Source organism: Schistosoma mansoni, chromosome 1 (genome assembly GCF_000237925.1).
Source record: "Schistosoma mansoni strain Puerto Rico chromosome 1, complete genome".
Classification (NCBI taxonomy): domain Eukaryota; kingdom Metazoa; phylum Platyhelminthes; class Trematoda; order Strigeidida; family Schistosomatidae; genus Schistosoma; species Schistosoma mansoni.
In genome coordinates this window covers 8,244,684-8,265,959 of record NC_031495.1, presented here as the reverse complement: position 1 = coordinate 8,265,959, position 21,276 = coordinate 8,244,684, and the positions used below count along the sequence as shown (strand labels likewise).

At 34.0% G+C, this 21,276-nt stretch overlaps 1 protein-coding gene across 1 annotated transcript in view; it reads right to left on the bottom strand.

The window, feature by feature from the left end:
* Smp_123960 (hypothetical protein) overlaps positions 1-21,276 on the bottom strand; it is a gene marked incomplete at its 5' end in the record, with an annotated part of 132,128 nt that overhangs the window by 11,222 nt on the left and 99,630 nt on the right. Inside the window, 10 exons of the mRNA XM_018793141.1 lie at positions 1,768-2,037; positions 3,235-3,277; positions 3,630-3,901; positions 4,373-4,571; positions 5,109-5,371; positions 9,168-9,394; positions 9,521-9,608; positions 13,412-13,678; positions 16,827-17,204; positions 18,763-19,038. Coding sequence (XP_018647684.1) covers positions 1,768-2,037; positions 3,235-3,277; positions 3,630-3,901; positions 4,373-4,571; positions 5,109-5,371; positions 9,168-9,394; positions 9,521-9,608; positions 13,412-13,678; positions 16,827-17,204; positions 18,763-19,038 — 2,283 coding nt within the window. The remainder of the gene's footprint in view (positions 1-1,767; positions 2,038-3,234; positions 3,278-3,629; positions 3,902-4,372; positions 4,572-5,108; positions 5,372-9,167; positions 9,395-9,520; positions 9,609-13,411; positions 13,679-16,826; positions 17,205-18,762; positions 19,039-21,276) is intronic.

The window sequence follows — 21,276 nt, the reverse complement described above, 5'->3', positions numbered from 1 at the left end:
ACAGAAAGAAAGAATTAATTCGTAGAAAGAAAGGTATAAAGTGACTTTAATCTCACGGTTTAAGGGAAAACAAATAGTGTATACACCTACGCCATTGTGATTGATTCTAAGTCATGTCACACAGAGTCTCCAACCATTGGTTACGATAGTCGCGCCGACGCCAACCAAGTAGTCTACATCTACCAACATAGCTCAGACCACAAGTTAATGACTTTATGGACTGATGACACATTTTGGTTTGTCCACCTCTAACTTTCTTCCAACCATTCCCAACACCAGTCAGCATTGCACGTCGTGGTAATCGGTGTTCAGACATACGTAACATGTGGCCCAACCATCTCAGCCGATGAAGATTTACAATCTCATCAACTGATTTACCATCATTCTCTAATACCCTGAGTTTAACCTCACTACTATTTACCCGGTGATCCCAGTTGATGTTGACAATATTTCTAAGACATCTGTGATCAAGTAACTAATGAGTATCTCTTCTACTCATAATGGCCACATTTCGCAGCTGTGAAGTAAAACAGAACGAACGGTTGTGCGGTACACTTGTCCCCTGGTAGACAGATATCTCGCCTTTGTGACGTAATTTTGCAGAAGCCAAATGAGCTTTTCGAATCCGTGTTGAGATTTCGTCAGACACCAACCCATTGGGGCTGATTAGACTTCCAAGATGAGTGAAGTAGTCGAACGTGTCGACAACTTCACTCCCTATCCTTAGTTCAGGTGTTGACGCGGGCAAGTCATGAAGCAACAATTTGCATTTAGAGGGGGAGAAACGTATTCCAAGCATCCTAGTATTGTCGCTCAGTGCTACAAAAAGACTCTGCATTCTATCGTGGTCTTTTTTATTTTCTAAAAGATATAATGAAACTCAAATCCCAAAAGAGTGATATAAGTATTCGGTTAACCAACAATAAACAGATTATGTTGTCTCTGAAAATAGGACTAACTAAATTTCAGAATTACCATAAATACCTACGGCACGGGCTACTAATATTATTGTCAGTATTGAAGGCAATGTGGTCATTCACTGAAGCTGATAATTAATATGATGCGTACACTCTTTTGATGAAAAGATTTAGCGAAACCTAATAGTACCGGTTTCAAGTAGGGCATAAGTTACCTAACACATATAAATGACCAAATGAACCGTAAACTAATGCAAAACAGAAATTCAAGTTAATTAATTAACAGTCAGCTCTAGTCGTGAGAATGATAGCTCAAAATTATCTAAAATGTCAAAAGAACTGATTAAAAGAAGGTTCGAATTAGAATGTATTTGTATACGGCAATTCCTTAATTTAAACCTTATTTCTTTATACAAAAGCGTCATGTTTAATAACTTCTTCTAAGCTGCCCTTTGTACTCCTTCTAACTTGATAAATTTTAAGTGAAAATTGATGTTTCACTCTTAACATACTTCTTCCTTTTCGCTCATCAACATTCCTTCAATGAATTATTAGTTCTCACCACTTTTAGGCCTATCATCACATAACAGATATTCAATACTCGAAACTTTTGGTAATTTTTGATTACATTCGAAATTCTTAGGAGGTAGTTTAAGACGTAGATAGTTTAAAGCTAAAGTTTCCTCTTTTTATGCAAGATAGAAGAATAAGAACAAGCTTCAGTTTACTATCCCAACAACGAATAAGTGCAAAATTCATGTGACTTAAATCAGGACACTGATAATTTAGTGTAGCATGACAAATGTAAACATCAAAGCATCAAGAAAATATGGGCATACTAAAAACATACCTGACTTTCATTGTCTTGAGTATGTGGTGATAAGCATTCTCCTATTGAAGCTTTGCAATCAGGATGAACACACATATGTGATCCTAATGCATCTCTTAGATTAGGTTGTTTGCGACGTAACTTATCAGCACTAACATAAGGAAATTCTGTTGTTAGTACGTCTGAATCGTCTTTTTTCCATTTAGAAATTCTTTTCGTCTCACTCTTCATTAATTTTGTTTGAAGTTCATTTGACATATGTGATTGAGTTTGTGTTGGAGATAAGTGATGCTGTAGAAATGGAGAAAAATAATGTATTAATGGAGATGACAAAGGTAATTCAAAATGGTCTTTTGGTAAGGAGGTTTAGGGACATCTCACTGACGATAAAGAAGTATGGGTTTCCTTCGTGAACACGTATAAAGTATGAATTTCAACTAATAACTGAATGATAAATTTACATCAATTTTATTTAAGAACTAGATTAACTAAGCTATTGAACTTAAAAAGCAGGTGCGTTGGATAGTGAGCACATGTAATATAAGATGATGAATACAGTACAGTTCCTATGATACTATAAACTTCATTACTCTTGTGTTCTTAATTTATGATAATTAGTTTCATGTTAAAGATGTATAACTTGAGTCTTTTCTCTCTTGATTCAATAAAACAATGAATTATTCAAGATTTTGAATGCTAAGTCAACTGAGATGTACAGTATCTAGGGTAATCCATAGTTGTAATTTACTTCACAGTATGATGTTAATCTATAACCCATAAATTCTTTAGCACATATTTGATCTGAACTGTCTTTGGAAAAGTAGAGAGGCTAAGAATACTATTGGAGAAATATTTAAAAAGATAACGTTTCAATAAAACTAACTTGTTTATTAGTTGATATTGGTTTTAATCCCCCCTCCCAAAAAACACTAACTAATGTGTTTTGTTATTTTAATCAATCTACAGATACTACTCAAATAAAAAACTATACGCCAGTTCAGATCCATGATTATAGATATTATCTATTTAATCAGAAGGGGTTTTGTGGAGAATTCAGTATTTTCATAGTTGAAATCATGAGCCAATTGAAGTTAGACCACCATGAAAAACCTGAAAGCACTGGACGGTTGTTTCGTTCTATTGTGGGACTCTTCAGCAGTGCCCATCCACTATCCCGCCTGGTGAGATTAGAACCCAGGACCTACCAGTTTCGCCCCAGAGCACTTAACAGAGAATCGTGGGTCCGCACTGCTGAGGAGTCCCACAATAGGACGAAACGGCCGTCCAGTGCTTCCAGGTTTTCCATGATGGTCTAGCCTCAATTGACTCATGATTTCAAATATGAAAATACTGAATATAACAGTTTGCCTGTCTAGTTTATTTAATTTAAAACTTGATACAAATCTATGAAGAAGTATAAGTATATTCTTCTAAAGAGAATATATACATGCATATATTAGAAACATGAATTAAATGAGTTCTACTTACCCAATGCTCTACCCCATTTGTCTCAGATGGACGAACAGGTAACCTGTATTACAAAAAATAACATCATTTCAATATATATATGCATCAAATTCCAGTAGTTTATTAGTAATTCTTACAGATGTAATATGAACAAGTTACTTGTAGTGAACTTAAAATTATTGCGCATAAACCAAGTTCATCTAGGAAGGCCATCCACATATTAACCTGATCACAATTGTGAAAAAATATTAAGATCAATCTAACTTAACACAGAAAACCTGGTCGATTTATGTTGTTATCTTTTATCTAAACAACAAAAATGAAGGTTTGGGCGACCACCGATATTCAACTGTATTATGTATTACAATTTTAGCGAAAGCGTAATGCATTTCATAATGTTTTCTCCCAAAACTTACCCAGCTTGTATTCGGCCAAGGCGGTCACCTAATTGTGTTAATTTCATCCATGCTGTGTGGAGTTTAATAGCTACTGGAGAATTTTTAAATTTAGACTGTAAAAGAAGACCACGTTCATGTAAAGCTTCATGACTGGAGTTAATTTTACTTGGAAATGATGTTATTGATGTCGACCAAAATTGAGATTCATATTCAAAATAGATGAGAATGCTAGCAGCTTCACGACTATGTTCTAAACAAGTTTCCAATTCCATTAAGCGTTGACCAGCATGCTTTAAAAATAAAAATACGAAGATGATTAAAAGAAAATGAGATAAAAGGTAAACAAATATATCAAATATATCTGACTGGTCAGAACCTCTCTTAGCTTACAAAGCTTACATTCTAACTTAGGAAAAGCGTCAGTAAAATACCTGAGTTAAGCAACAGAGAATAACATTATCTTACATCAGTAGAAAAAATTATACCATGTTATTGTTCACGTAGAACTAATCAATTATCTAGTTGGAGTTCATCTCAATCATTACTAATCTAAATTGACACTAATATCGGATAATGAACATAACTTCACGAGAGAAAGGAATAGTTCTAAACGGATAAACGCTCAGAGATCAGAAAAGAAACATAAAATTTTAAGTGATCTATCAGTGACTTATATATTAGAAGCGAGATAGAAAGTTAAAAGTTCTGACAAAAAAAGAAAACATTCCAAGTTGTAGTATGAGGACTAAACATTCTCTTACCTTTAAATATCCACCTAACTCTGGATGTCTTTTTTCAACAGGATCAGTTGGACAATGTGATTCATTTAAATTTCTACTAGTCAATCTTTCCAAATGATCTACAGCTTTTATCAAATTAGATAAATGATATCCAGTTAATTGTGGTACAGCTAAGCATAATTGATCTCGGAAGGCATTCATTTCATTTGCATTATCCTCACTGGAAAAATGTGAAAATATCGAAAAAAGATTTATGGTAAGACTAATAATAATGAATGTTTAAAAAAATGATATGGTAAATTGGATAGAAAGTGTACACCTTGATGATAAGCGCTAACTGAAGGGAATTTTGAGCTTTCTGATGTTTTCTTCTCCAACCACCTGGCACCATAGTTACACTGGTTTTTACTCCCCAAAGAACAGTTAGTGTCTCACTGGCTATCTGGAATCGCTAGCTAAATGTATAACACGATAGGTTTCGAGTCCAGATGTGAAAATCAACACTGTGGTGAAGGTACATTTAGCTGGCGAATCCCAAATAGGACAAGCCATGTGTGATGAATTCTACTGCTAGCCATCATCTAAATCTGCTAAAATATCTGTGACTCAATGGGAGTATGGAGGCAGTCTTCACAGGATGCATATATGCCAAAAGAGGTTAATCAATTGGAGTACATAATGTCAACGAGACGATTCAAGGAACCAATCCAAATGAAATAAATTATTTTATTTTCACAAAAAAAGAGTACTGACTTACAATGCAGATAGTACATTTCTTAATTTTTCGGACTTTTCAATTAGACATTGAATTTTTCTTTTCACTACTGAAGGCGATAATATACACATGACAAGTTGCTCAGTTAATTCATTAAGAAAAGTTTCTGATCCGCCAGAATCAATCATTTGTTCATAATCATTGGAAGATGATATAGATTTTAAGGGGAACAATGAATCTGATTGACGAAGATATCCTTGAGCTTCAGTACAATATTTATCAACCATAGAAAGTTTACAAAATAACTAGATTGAAAAAGAAGCCATAATATAATAATACAACGGTCAGGTTAACTACGAATGAAATTACATGTTAATCGATATGAGAAATGATTGTAATTATTCATACTGATCAAAAACATATTTTTCTAAGTGAATAAAAATGTCATAAATACTAGATAGCTATTATAAGGAAAAATGGGTGGTGGTTAGCAGTGGAATCCAGGATGCGCATTTGGTCCTATTTGGGACTCGTCATCTGGATGTACCAACACCTGAGTTGATGTGTCACTTCGAGACTCGAAACCAGTAAGAAACGCGCGTCCTGGATTTCACTCCTAGCCATCATCCATCTTTGCGTATAATGCTTGTGACTTAAGGCAATATCAAGGCAATCCGTGCAGTATGAATGAATTTATTGAATTACATAGTTCAACCTGATATTCTATTACTATTAAAAAGGAATTTAAAGTAGTTCAAGAGATACCTTTAAGTATATCCAATAACAGAAGATTAATAGAAGTATGGTATGTACTACTCATACGAACATATATAAGTGGTATGTATCAGGCATGAGAAGTAGGATTCTTACTGACAGAAGAGGAAAATGAAAAGACAGAAGAAAACCAAAACCAATCAAAATAACAGCAGCAATGAAGGGATGAGGAAGTTTGTAAGAGACAACTCAAAGATGTGTAAACGATGTATTTAACGTATGATTTTCATATTTTACTAATCCACTGTATGTTTTGGCATTTAGATTAGTTATCACCATTTAAAAGCATTGGCTGTAGCGCTTAGATTTTCCAGCTAGATAATGGTCCATCTTGATTTGTATACAGATTTCATTATGAGGTAAGTTGTAAAATTAATCCTGAAGGTTAAAGGAGAAGAGGAAGACCAAAGAACACATTACGCCGAGAGATGGAGACAGACATAAGAAGAATGAACAAAAATTGGATAGAACTAGAAAGGAAGGCCCAAGGGCAGAGTGGGTTGGAGAATGCTGGTTGGCGGCCTATGCTCCTTTGGAGGTAACAGACGTTAGTATGTTGTGAAATTGTATCACAGAATGATTGTATTCTTCCTCTCCTATCTTCATTTCCTTTCTTAACAAACTCTATCATCGAAAATTTGGTTTATCTAGGTCGGCAGATTGAGGAATATTAAGTTGACATAGAGTGTATAGTTTTCTGATTCATAGTAAGTTTCATAGTTTCATCATTAGTCATTTATATACTTATTTTGATATCTGAAACTGAAGGTATTTTGAGAAGTCAATATTTTCTTGATCTTTTTATGGTTTGATTGTGTCTTTTGCTTTTCTGAACTGATTGTTCCTGATTAACTCTATCAATAAGGTAATCCAATCGTACGCTGGACGTTGGGGGTGTTCTTTAATTAATGTAAGTTTCGTAGGCAGTATGTGGTTCACATGTCGTGTCAGACATATTCATTGGACAACAACTTCGTAAATTCCGTCACTAACTCTTCTTAGGACAACACCAACTATCCAAGCAGCCCCTCACCGTTTGCAGTTTGTTGTATATACTGCTAGCCCATCGTAAAATTGACGCTTAGTACTTCTAACCTCAAGTCTATAGTTCCGTTTCACTTCCAGTGGGTACATGATGTCAAATAGAATATTTCTTATATCCTAATTTTAAGTGATGTAAATATTAACTTTGGTTAGATACTTAGGTGAGACTATAATTTACAAATGACCTTTAAGCGACGTCAAGGTGACTTTAAGAGAATTCACCTAATTACCAGGGTCAAAAGAGTTTTATAACCTAATGTGAGGAATTACGATTGGGATGTAGAGCTACGAATTAAAGGTAAGGTTTTCATCACAAACTGACATCAGCAATAACACAAATATGCTATTCAAACATGGATGAACGAATTTCGCACCGAAATCCAGGACTTGCAATCTTTATTTTTATTGATTCCTCCATAAATTATATCCTCGCCGATATGTACTAAGCAGCTAACTCCGATGTACTAATTTTTATGTTCTAGTCTACCTTTTATACCGAAAATAGTTTATAAATTATACTTTTATCAAGATATACACATTATAGAATAACAATGATTGTTGGCAAAATCTAGTTAACGGACAAGGTTATCTGCTGGATGAAAGCACATGATAAGTCATGCACTATGTATGCAAATATTCATTCATATAAAGCGTTTAATTTTAATGTATAAAAGTTGTTATTATTCGTAGAAGAGAAAACATCTTAAGAGGAAATAGGAAAATTTCTGACTGACTGGATATGAGGGGTTTCAATCCCACAAAGAGTAACAATTTCATCAGGTCTGGGGTTATGATTTGGTTGCCCAAAAACCGAATACCATTAAATAAATAATTTTGAAAAAAAGCAATTAGTCCTGAGATATCTGGAACTGAATTAAATTCTCAGTTTCCAATGTGGTAAATACTTTGAGGTGCAGTAGAAGTGATTTGGGATGGTTTTAAATGTTCAAAAAGAAGTCCTAAATGTGGTTTGTGTGTCTGACAGAACTATATAAGATAAAGAGCTAGAGACCATGATAATGGTTACTACCAAAAGATCAATTAAAGTACTTAATAACACACTAAAGATTTTCTCGTGAACTCAATAGCTGAGTAGTAATATTTCCAACATCAACACTAAATAAAGTGAGTAGGAATATCAAGATAAGGTCAAATTTTACCCAGAATGAAAAGTAATTCTTGTTGATGCATACGAATATCAAAAGATGGCATTGAATGATACATTACTGAAAACAAAAGAGCACTGAGGAACTCTCTCATTTTAGTTCAATCTAGTTCAAAAGTAAATATATTTGAGGAAAACAACAAACAAATTTACATGCCACTAGTGAGTGAGCAATTAGGCCAATATTGCAAAGACTGACATTTTCCAACTTAAATCAATTCGCAATTTCACTTAAATGGATTCTGATTTTTACCAAATGTGAAGGTTTATTTTTTGAAAAACCAAACACTTTGCTATTCGTTATGAAAATTTCATAGAATTCACTTATAAAGAGTAGGTGGTTATCAGTAAACAGAGGTTAGTTGTTTTCAGGAAATAAGAATGATTTAAAGACTGTTAAAATTTATCGATCTCTCCCAAATGCCCTGGTACGGCCGAGAATGGGGAGAGTCCGCTCTCCCTCTCCAAATGCTCTCACATGGCCACGCGTATACAGCCTCTGCCAGGGAAGTCCTACTCATTGCCTTCTCGTGACAGGGGTGATGTTTACGAAATTTAGAGGACGAAAAGCGAATGTCCGGCACTTTAACCGGGTTGGTGGATACGGAAAGTCCATCTAGGAGAGTTGGAAAATCCTGAATACAAACCAATGGTGTACATGGGCTCCAGTTTCCTGATGGAACAAATGGCGTATGAATCAATCGTTGGTCACCCCTACCATGGGACTGCATCTCCTCACGATGATACACTGCCTTGTGGATCAGACCTTTAGGTCAAAGGCTCCGGGTGTGAGTCAAACTATAATGAATAATAACTAGATTTCGCGTTGGATTTAATCCCTTTCGAAGAGAGTTTTTTTTACACCGACTGACAACTACTAGAGACTGATTGAAAATCATACAGAACAAGAGGGCTACTTCATCTTAGTTTAAGTGAGCACTGATGAAGAGTTTTAAAATACAACAAAATATTTGTACATTACACTCTAATTTCAGTGATTATCAAGTTAGAATCAAGTTGTAATTAAAACTGTCTTTAAATTAAACTTAATTCCGCAAACCAATTTATCTTTAAATAAGATTTTAAGAAAAAGAAAAATAAAAACAAACCCAACAAACCTGTTCTAATCCACCCGGTCCTGGAGATTTCACATGGCTTCTAAAAAGTGGTTTCTCTAAATATTGAAAATCTATAAATTTATCATTACTGTTATTAGTAGTAGTATTATTAGTAGTATTGGGTGAATTTGGCAATCCTTTAAAATTTAATACACTGATCAATTCTTTAATAATTTGTTTACAATTATATGTACCAAGTTGACATAAATGTAGAATACGTTGATAAACTGTTGAATGATTACGTAATCTTGATAAATAATATTTTAAATGTTTATTTAATATATGCTGAATAATAGTTTGTTGCCGCGTTATTAGTAGTTCATTGATAAGATTGATAAAATCTATTGAATAACTGATAGATGTTTGAAATGGAATTAATTGAAGATCATTTAATAGTTTATTAAGTTGATCCATTATTACTTGTAAATAAGATAGACGTTTCTATGGCAAGGTAAATAATTAAAAATAAGCAATTATAAAGGATAGAAAATGGGTTGAATAATAATGAAAATAATTACAATGGAAGCTAGAATCATGATCTCAACTATTGAAATTACTATAATAGATCAGAGAGAGGTTTTGTGGAGAATTTAGTATTTTCATAGTTGAAATCATGAGTCTATTAAAGCTTGGAGTTCTACCAAGTCTGGTGTAGAGATATCAACTCACTGAAGACAATTGGTGAACGGTTGCTCAAAATCGTGGATTGGTTGAAGTTAGACATTAACACCTTGAATGCTGACCAGCTCAGTGGTCTAGAGGTTAAGGGCTCTGGAGTGAGACTGGTAGGTCCTGGGTTCGAATCTCGCGAGTGCAGGATCGTGGATGCGCACTGTTGAGGAGTCCCATAATAAGACGAAACGGCCGTGCAGTGCTTCCAGGTTTTCCATGGTGGTCTAGCTTCAATGGACTCATGATTTCAACTATGAAAATTACTATAATATCCACAAAACCCCCCTTCTGATATTCATTAACATATGTTCATTAGTTATGTGAACAGAGAAATAAGAAGCCTTGACAAACTACGGAAGCTATTTTTTTGGGGACGATATTTCATTTAATTCAAAGCTTGTATAACAGTAACATTTACTTCTACCCCTAGTCTATTCTATAAATCATAAGCTTTCGTTTGATGTATGAATCAATGATATAGCCTTTTCTGTTCCAAAGCTATTGCAATTTAGACGTAATCTTTTGTACTCTATTTTCTACTCTAATCCCTCGCCAGTTTTGGACATAATTGTATTTTCCTAATTATTGTACGTTGTGTTTGGGTTAGCTATCTATTTATTCATGTGTCTTTTTACACTAATCTGAAATCGGGTACCAGATAGGAATATAGAATAAAGCGAGTAGTGTTCTACTTGTCTTGTCTTCTCTCGCGTGCTTGTCAGCCAATCTGGGATAGAATAGTTTTCGTCTCTTTACCCCCACTTCGAACTCACGCATACTAGCCTCAAGGTTAAGCCAGTCAGTCTATCGCGTCAAGGTCTTAATCTACATTAGAAAAGTTATCTTCGGCACGAAAGTGGGTAGACAGATCAAGGACGTAACAACTACTGACTGGCTTCAAGAGGTATTTCCTGGAGTTCTAGTGAGAAGCAGCGACCAGTCGAGTTCGACCAGGTCTGTTGGGAGATATCGACGCACCGAAGACATTGGTGAAATGGTTGCTCAACTTCGTGAATCGGTTGAAGTTAGACATTAACACCGTTGGATGCCGGCCAGCGCAATGGTCTAGAGGTTAAGCGCTCGCGCACGATATTGATAGGTCCTGGGTTCGAATCTCGCGAGTGCGGGATCGTGGATGCGCACTGATTAGGAGTCCTACAATAGGACGAAACGGCCGTGCAGTGCTTCCAGGTTTTCCATGGTGGTCTAGCTTCAATTGACTCATGATCTCAACTATTGAAAATAATAAATTATCTAAAAGAAAGCTGGAAATTATGCTACCAAGATTCAAATCTATGTTTATTCTATAATGTCACTAAATTAATGATCAATGACTTTTTCCTACTAATTATCATCAATCATATTGTCTTATAGTTATATTGTGGTGTGGGTTGATTACATTCAAATAAGTAGTATATGACTATGGTCAGTCAGAGAATGTATTTTAGTAAAAGATCGATAACGAAAGAATGGGAACGAAACACAATTGGTATGAACATGCATGAACAATAATAATCGGAGACTATTGACTGGTATTTGCAGAAGGAACAGTCAAGATTCAGACAACTAATTGATAGTTTGCAAATTAACTATTTACTGTATGGTTGTCAGATTTTAGTGAGATAGTCTGTAAATTTCTTATCAAATACATTTGATTGTCCCCACTCGTGTTCTTGTTCACTACAATATTTAGAAAAATCTTATGCTTTTAAAGGAATTGTTGGTCTAAATCTTAGATGATGAACAGTAATTGTATTGTTAAAAATGTCAGTCAATCATAATCAGCAAACAGTGTTTCTCAAATGTGTTTCAGAACAGGTTGCGGTAACAAAATCAATAAAAGAGATTAGACTAACAAGATAAAAAGCAAATAAACTAAAATCCTTGCTGTAGTAGTCATACAAAGTAAAGGATTAAACATTGGGAAGATAGTTCAAGAAGGGATGAAAAAGTGTACATAAAGGAATACTAGAACTCAAGATCTATATACAGATATGAAGAATTGATACATCTGTGCCATTGTGGCGGGTTCTGAACCATGCTACTCAGCGTTTGCAACTACTAATCGCGGTTATTTTGGAGACCTTGACTAAATTAATCTGAACCTGCCAACATGACTTAGATGATCAACAGTCAATGATTTCATAGACTGATGTCACACTTCGGTTTCCTCTGCTAGTTTTCTTTTGACCTATTCTAACTGCATCCAACATGGCTCAACCAGATAGGCGTTGGTTGGGAACATGTAACACATATCCAATCAACTCAGTTGTTGACAACTAGCAGTTTCATCAAGTTATTAATTACCATCTTTGCTCATTACCTCGCGTCTAACATCAGAATTCCTTATCCAGTTGTTCTGCGATACGTAATCAGTGTTCCCGAAGATTAGCTATGTGATATTTGTTTTCAAATGTATCCTTAGTTTGATAGAGAATAAAAAAATCATTTTTAACTTTGTTATATAAGTTGCGTTAAATCAATTGTTCTTTAATCCTTTATTTACTTAGATTTTTGATAGAAATTACGATATCCGGTAGCCAGTTTTTGAACGCAGATTTGACTAGATTTGAAAACAATTATGACTGGTTACACCTTACATCAATACTGGGAAGAGATGGATTTGACAAGAATAGAAAGCTAATACAGTAAAACAATAGGTGAATATAAAAGTGGAGAATGAAAAGTTAGGAAATACACATAGCTCAAGATTTAGAGGAAAGTAAAGAATGAATGTTACTGTACCACTGAGATCAGTATTTTGAAATGTCACGCAATATCTCTGTTAACAATTAACAACCCGGAAGTATGAACCTAAAAACATCGCTCTTTTCAACAGTCGTGGATTTCATAAATTAATGTCCAGTAACGACCCAACTCCATACTAACTTTATGTGATTGGTATCAGTATAGAGTTTTGTAGAAATCCCATAGTTGAAATGACAAAATGATTTCAGCTAGACCAACAGTAATAACCAGTATACGACTCTTCAGCAATGTACATCTATGAACCTAGCACATGAAAACAAACACAGAACCTTCAGCCTCGCGCGAGAACGCTTAATCTCCAGAATACTGAGCCAACACCCAATGGTTTACATGATTAACTTTGATTTCCTGTGGCGGAGTAGTGGATGAGCGCTTATCATAAGCTCCATACCAGGAAGAAAGGGCCGCCCAGTGTCTGTAGGTTTTCATTGGTTTTCTAGTGAAGATTAACTCGTGATTTGTCTCGTTTTAACTTGTATATAGTCAGAGGCAATCAATATATCTTAAAACTTGGTAGAAATACAGTATCACAAGCATAAAATACTCAAACGTTACAAAAGAAACATAATATGACTAGCAGTGAAGATTATGAATACTCAAGGTACTTGTCAGCATCATTCCGTTTTCCACAGAATCCTGGATAATAATTTCAACTTAATCACCAATGAATGAAACTTCGAACAGCGATAACACTGATCAGACATTTTAGTGTGTTTGATATATTCAAACTCCGTTTATTTAAACTATCATCACAGAGATATAGTAAACTAAATTACCCCAAAAAGTTTGATTGTTTTAATTACCTCAATCTCTAGATAATCATCTGTTTCCATTGTTTGAGCAGATTTTAGATTGAGCAGTAAAGAGTTTAGTTTCTCCGAGTAATAAGGTAAATGTCGTTTAAAATTACGACCATTCGCAAGTTTCTTAAAAAGAATCGCACCCCAATGAGATAAAGCATGACGTAAATTTACAGTATTTGAATCAGCCAAATTCACATGATCAAAAGTTTTCAATAGGTTATTGGTGAGTCCTGTATCTTGATCATTAGGAAGCTTCAATTTTGCGATCTAATTGTATGAAAGTACAAATAAACAAAAAAGTTACATATGCACAACATTTCCCTTCAAACTTGATCGATAGAATTCGATCAGAACTAAAAAGGACTTATTACACACAACATTGGTCACTACTCAATGATTAATCAATTGTGAATACACCACAGTCTTACAGGAGGCCAGTCGCAGCCCAAATAGTAGTAAAGTTCCTGACTGTAAAGCTGGGTGAAAAGGGGTCAAAAGTATCAATTTCCGCACGACCACAGGTAAACCTTGCTGATGGGAGCCAAATAGCGCAAATTTAGTGGTAGTAATATATAAAAGATAAGTTCAATATAAGGATATAGTATAGGAAGGAAGAAAGTTATGAAGCAATTTTAATCTCAAGGTTTAAGGGAAGATAAAGACTGTATACACATACAACATTGTGATCGATTCTGAGTCATGTCACACAGAAACTCCAAACATTGGTTACAATAGTCGCACCGACCCAAACCAAGTAGTCTACATCTACCAACACGACTCAAACCACATGTTAGTGACTTCAAGCACTGATGCCACGTTTTGGTTTGGTCGCCCCTAACTCTCTTCCAACCACCTCCAACACTAGTCAGTAATGCGCTCCGTGGTAATCGGTGTTCAGGAATACGTAACACGTGGTCCAACCATCTCAGCCGATGAAGATTCATAACCTCATTAACTGATTTACCATCATTCTCTAATACCCTGAGTTTAACCTCACTATTATTTACCACGTGATCCCATCAGATGCTGTCAATATTTCCAAGACATCTGTGGTCAAATACTAGTAACTTACGAGTATCTTCTACTCTTAATGGCCATGTTTCACAGCCGTAAAGTCAAATAGAGAGAACTGCTGCGCAGTATACTCGTCCCTTAACTGATAGACGGATATCTCGTCTTCGCCATAGGTGACGTAAGATTGCAAAAGCCAAACGAGCTTTTTGAATCCGTGCTGAGATTTACAAGCAATACATGTTGCTTGAAGAGACTTTGTAATAAGACTTAGTTTGGAGCTAGCGTGAATAAGAAAATACTATCAGACAATATTTTACTAGTTAGTTACTAAATTAAAGGTTTCCATCGTGAAAATTAGAACAAATATAAACGAACAATATTGTTTCCAATTAGATCATCATCATTATCAGGCTTTACTCTAATATACATGAATATTCATATGAAAATTTCAGACCAATCAAGATAATCTTGGATATCTGATTGACAGTAGGAATATAGTAGATAAAACTGACTCATTTCGAGTGATCTATAGTATACATTCGTCATTTCTTAATAGAGTTTGATCTAATCTACTATACATAGCAGGAGCTGTTAGGAATCGAACCTATAACCCTAGTTTATGTGTCTAGAAGAGAATCGTAACATCCTTGTCCTTGTCTTTACCGGATATAACGTAGTGAACGATTTTATTAATGTTTTTTTACATCCCGTGTTTATTAGTGCTTTTGTACTTTGTGCTTTATACCCATTATGTGTAGTTGAACAATCTATTTCATTGTAATCCTTAACTCATAAATTTCCTTGATTGGTTTAAAAAATATTTTTCGCTTATATTTGTTAATCTAATCTATACAATATGAATCTTTGGTATTATAAAATCACGTGGGGACCCTATCGCATTTACGGGACTCAATGACTTCCTGAATTTTAATCCATGTCTCACCGAAGAGAAAGCAACTTTTTAATGTACTAATGAATGCATACAAACCAATAGCCACTAAATTGTAATTAATGTTACTCTTTCTCTGCCCTTAAATCCTACGGCCTGAAATCTTCTTAAACGTTTTTTTTTCTCTTTCTATACACAGTCTTTCTTAAGACTACCACTGATACTATTTCTACTTCTTACTACTTTGAGATTTAGATAAGTAATTTCATCTTACTATGCTAATGTGGTGTGGCAAATTGAAACGATACACATGTGTGCCAGATTCTATGTCATATATTTTTACTGACTAATTGACGAATGTTATAAATTATTCGATCCGGAATGCTTATTTAGTTCTGTAAACCTGTTATGACGGGAGGTGTCCGAAATATGATACTGATACACAATGTGCTACACGTTAATCCTCCACCTGACTACTTGAGCGAGGACACAAGAGTGAACGAGAAGGTATATTAGACTACCGAATAAAATGCACAAATGCTCAATCAAATATATACAATTCTACTCCTTGGAAAACCAATCCTTTTTGTAATAAAGTCGTCTGATCTAATTAACCTGAATATCATTGTTAAATTTTATTTGGTATTGAACAATTGAAGGTAATCGGTAGAAAATCGTGGATGGACATACATCTTGGGCTTATTAGGATTTTTGAAGTTTGAATCCTAAATTGATCTTAGTTAGACAATCACTGGAAACTAAGAACTATTGGACTGTCGTTTCGTTTTAGCACTAGACTCCCCAGGAGTGCACAGCCAAGACTTCGCACTCAAGGATCGAACCCATAACCTTCATTCTCGTGCGTGAACACCTCTAGGGCACTGGGGCAGTATCCAGCGGTGTTTAATATCTAAATTCAATCAATTCAGGATTCATTAGAAGTTAGTTAATATGTTTGGAAGACAAATATTATTAGATGTTAGAACATAGAAAACATGGAATTATTTATCAAATAATGAACAGCTAGTGTACTTAATCCAATATAATTTAGTTAGCAATAGAATCTCTATATGCTAAACATATTCTTCGTAATGTGATACGCAAATATTAGGTTATGATTCGTTTTAGGGTATGGTATACTTCAAATAATGAAGATATCATTATATGGTCTGTAGAAAAAATCATACAGTTTAAAACGATGAATCCGGAAGATAATTACACCTTGAAAATCCCATGTTAAGATTACATTGACTGTTCATAGTTTTAACAAAGCAAAAAGTCAATAGAAAGAACAATTTCCGCACACAAAATGGTCATTGTTTGGAAATAGGTAATTGAAGAAAATAATGGATTTCCCCTTTTCTTTAACAGACTGGTTTTTATCATTTAATTAAATAACTATGTGATATAAAAACCTGAATGATTTCAACCTAAATATACAGTGGTGTGTTGAAATTAAGTTTCTAGCGCCTGTTGAATAAAAAGACTTCATGAGATAAAAGAACTACTCACATTTCTCAACTGTAAATGATAGGCATCAATATTCTGTATACACAATGTGATCCGATCATTTAGATTATGTACAGATTCCCTAAGTAAATAATCAATACAACCGTATTGATTTGAGAACTCTCTAAACAAATTATTCAATTGGACTTCACCAATAGATAAGAAGGTATCAAGTATTGATTTACATAAACACTGACTACATTGATAATTATGTGATAGTTGAATTATTGGATAAGTTAAGATAGCTTCAACAAATTTAGGACGTGTAGTTAATATCCATTGTAGGAGTACAGGATTATATACAGTGGATTCTTTAGAAGTTATAATTGTTCCGGCAATCTTGACAATACTCTGCCATGTATCATACAAATTGTATAAAATCTAAATAGGGAATAAAATAGTATAAACATAGTGGAATTGTAAACAAGTATACATACATGTCACTCTGAATTGTCAGTAAACACAAAGTTTATACAAAGTAGTTGATTGACATTTAGGAAAGTTTAAAACTTGAACTGTACACTGCTATTAATATATAATCGATAAATTACTTCACCAAAAGAATACATGATTACTTTTTTAAGCATAGTATCTTAGTACAGTTATTACTCAGAATTTCATGGTCTGAACACGATAAAAGTAGGCTGAATACGAACACACCAAGTTATCGATAAATAGTTGATGAATCTTCCTTAGATAGATAGATATATCAAGCGATAGGTTATCAGAAGAAAGTTGTAGTTCTTGTTTTCGCTCCAAGTTGAGACTCATTAATAAGACGTATACCTAATGTTTATGAAACCGAGATTCTCCATGGAAATCAAACCTATGTAAAGCATCTGGACACATTAAAACCTGGTAAATTGAATTCAATCTGAATTAAGGACTAGACAATATGACACTAACTACTATTATGTGTTCAAATGACATATATATGTATATACATTTATATACCTGAGCAGGTAAATAGACTAGTTACAATATTCAACACATCTTAGAGATATTGTTTGAAAGAATGAGTCATCACAATATATGAGGCGGCCTGTTTAAATATCTGGGCTACCTGTTCCTGCTATCTAGATATTTCAACAAGTTATCTGGGTTTTTTGTTTTAACAGACCATTATATCAATGGTTTATATAACCTATTCAGATGCGTTTGTGAAACGTTTACTACCTTTCGCTGTACAAATTACAAAAAAAAATACAATCAGAGAAGTCGTGGCTGCTGACAATATGCATCGAAAAGACCGTACATTATTCAGATTTCAATTCCTAAACTGCTAACATCTAACTGGCAATCACCCAATATTTATTGTCAGGATCGATCAAGAAATAAAAAACGGAAACTTGTTGAAATGCTTTGTCAGTCAGTCAGTCAGCTACAACGTAGGACCAGGCACATTTATGCATCGGTCCAAGTTGCCATACCTCGTTAGCACAACAAGATGAACACCAGATTTACAGAAATAGTTAATTTAGTGGTGGTAGTGCTGAGAATTCTATATTGTAACAAAAATATAATATTCAATAAAGCCATTAACAATATTAATAGTAATAGTGTGGTGTGGTCTACTTATATCCATATAAGTAGTATATGGTGATGGTCGGGCATTGAAGGTATTTCAGTAGAAGATCGATAAGGAGAGAACGGGAACGACACGCAATTGGTACGAAAATGCATGAACAATTATAATCGGAGACTATGGACGGATATTCGCAGAAGGAACAGTCAAATTGTGACAATTGATTGTTATTTTGTAAATTAACTGTTCACTATATGGTTCTCATATTTTAATAAGATATTCTGTAATGTTGTGCTTAAATACATTCGATTTTCTCCAGTCGTGTTCTTGTTCACTACAATAGTACAAATAATAGCGTGAATTTCATCTGTTAGTTAGAAATGTAAACGTAAAAACCCTGTCTAACAAACTTACAATCAAGTGTATAAAGAATGGAAATTGTTTCTCTGATTCTGATGTATTTTGTTCCAACTTGTCTATTTGTAGTTTCTGATGCCAACGTTTACTGAAACTTTGACTGCCTGGAATATCGAATTCATTGACAAATTGTGAATTATTGAATGTATTTGATTTTGAATCATTTTTAAGTACAGAACATAAATATTTTGTAAAACCATTCCGTAAATATTTTATACAATCAGAATAAATATTCATCCATAAGTTATGAGATTTTGAATCACCTTGTAGAATCTACAGAGTTCAATAGAAAATATACATATGATAACTATATCAATCATATAATTTTGATGAAGTTTATATTGAACCAATGTATCGTTCTGTAAAACTGAGAAAAATACACTAATCTTCACGTACTGATGCCATTTAGGACATCACGGAAAGTTAGAGAGGGGTTAGTCGTATTTAGGAAGTCTTTCGGCATGTTCACCGATGACCCCATCAGGGATCGCATCCTTGATCTTCAAGCTCTGTGATGAATGCTTAATCATTAAATCATTGGGTTGGCGTTGACTGGTATACATCTAAACTTTCGATCGATTTATGATGAAGCACGATATTCATCCAGTATCGTTAGGAACGACCGTATCAATGTAGACATACGAAAACTCCCCGAAATAGCTTTTGGTGACTCCTTGATTTGTAGTGATATACAATAAACCAATTATGGTTATGATGGATGCTAACAATCACTTTATTTAAAATAAAATAATCGTTTTTGCAAAATAAACCTCGATACAAACTGACATCAACCGGGGAACCCTTGAAAATCAGGAGGCGATCAATAGTTATTTACTCGTAGTTTGTGGCCTTTCAACAGTTTACATCTACATCCAAGAATAAAATTTAAAAATAAGGAATAAAATTCAAACTATCTAAAGATAGCAGAGAGCGCTACCTAACCTTTAGACTACTAAGCTAGCACCCAAATAGTTTAAACTAGTAAATTCAGTCAATTTGTGATATTGTGTAATTATCATTTATTTCCATTGATGATATTTATCTGACTCCCCGATATGGTTTAATTCCGATAGTTACGACTCCACACAAGAAATCCGCAAATGTCCAACCTAAATAATCATCATATTGATTGTATTCTGGTGTATATTTCATTTCCAACCTAGTAAATCTGTTATATCCGAACGAAGAATAAATGAATAGTAACTGCTAGGAATCATTTTTCGGGCTACTATTACATATATCCTTATTGGATAACTCCTAAGTGACTAGATTATGTGTATATTTATATTCCCTTTATCATAAGCTTTCATTTGACCTGTTGGCTACTGCAATATGATTTACCATTCTTAACTTATTCTCATTTTATCATTTACAGTATCCTACACTCACAATCACTTTTGGCTTGATCTTGCATAATTGTTTGCCTGTATATAAACTAAGTATATCTGAAATATACGATTCATACAACGGAGACCAATATTTGTGTCCTGGACTGAACGGACTCAAAGTTGGCTCTAAGCTGCTCATGCTAGTTAATACATTATTGGTTTAGCACAGGGATAAAATAATATAAGTCGATGCTCTGACTTGCAATTTTGTCTCGTGACATCTGATGGGTCATAAGAGATGACAAAATCCACGCCAGTATAACATCAACAAACAACTATTAACTCATTGATTTACACATTTACCCACGTCTACTAAGTGAAAATCATAATATATAACCTAAATTCACTTAGTGTTGTTTGTTTGAATCTCCCCATCGATGTTTAGGGCTGCAACTGGTCAGTCTCTAATTGGCATATGTGCATCCTGTGCGTATTGCCTCGATATAGCCCTAATTCACAAGGATTGTAAGCAAAGATGGATAGGACGAAACGCGCGTCAAACTGGATTCCACTGCTAGCCACTATCCATCTTTGCTTACAATAGTATATAACCTTTTGAACTTTTAGGGAAAATACAATATTTTTCTGCTATCCTTTTAACCAGTAGAAGATAAGTTATTCTACTCTGATTATTCTATACACTAATGACAAATATTATCGAATTATTCAGTTTTACAAATCAAATGTAAATGAATAAACAATCATTAGTAATATGGTTTGAAATATGTGGATATTTTGCATATTATTATTACTATTATTACTATTACTATTAGTAGTAGTAGTAATAATAATAATAGTAATAGTAATAGTAGTAGTATACTTTAACAAACATAACATATGATCTATTATGTATAGTCAATATAATGAAGTATTTTTGTATTGAATCAATGGAAGATTCCCAATTTTAAAACTATAGACATTGAGTAAATTAATGTTGATAAAACATAATGCCAATTAACAACCTACATATTCAAACGTTACTATTTAGAAAAAGCATGCTCATCAAACTAATGTATAAACATATCAAAATAAAAATATTGTGGTATTTGTAAATGCTAAATTTAGGAAATTATGCCTTAAATCAATAAAAGTACTATCATACAGTTAACAAGACGGACTGATT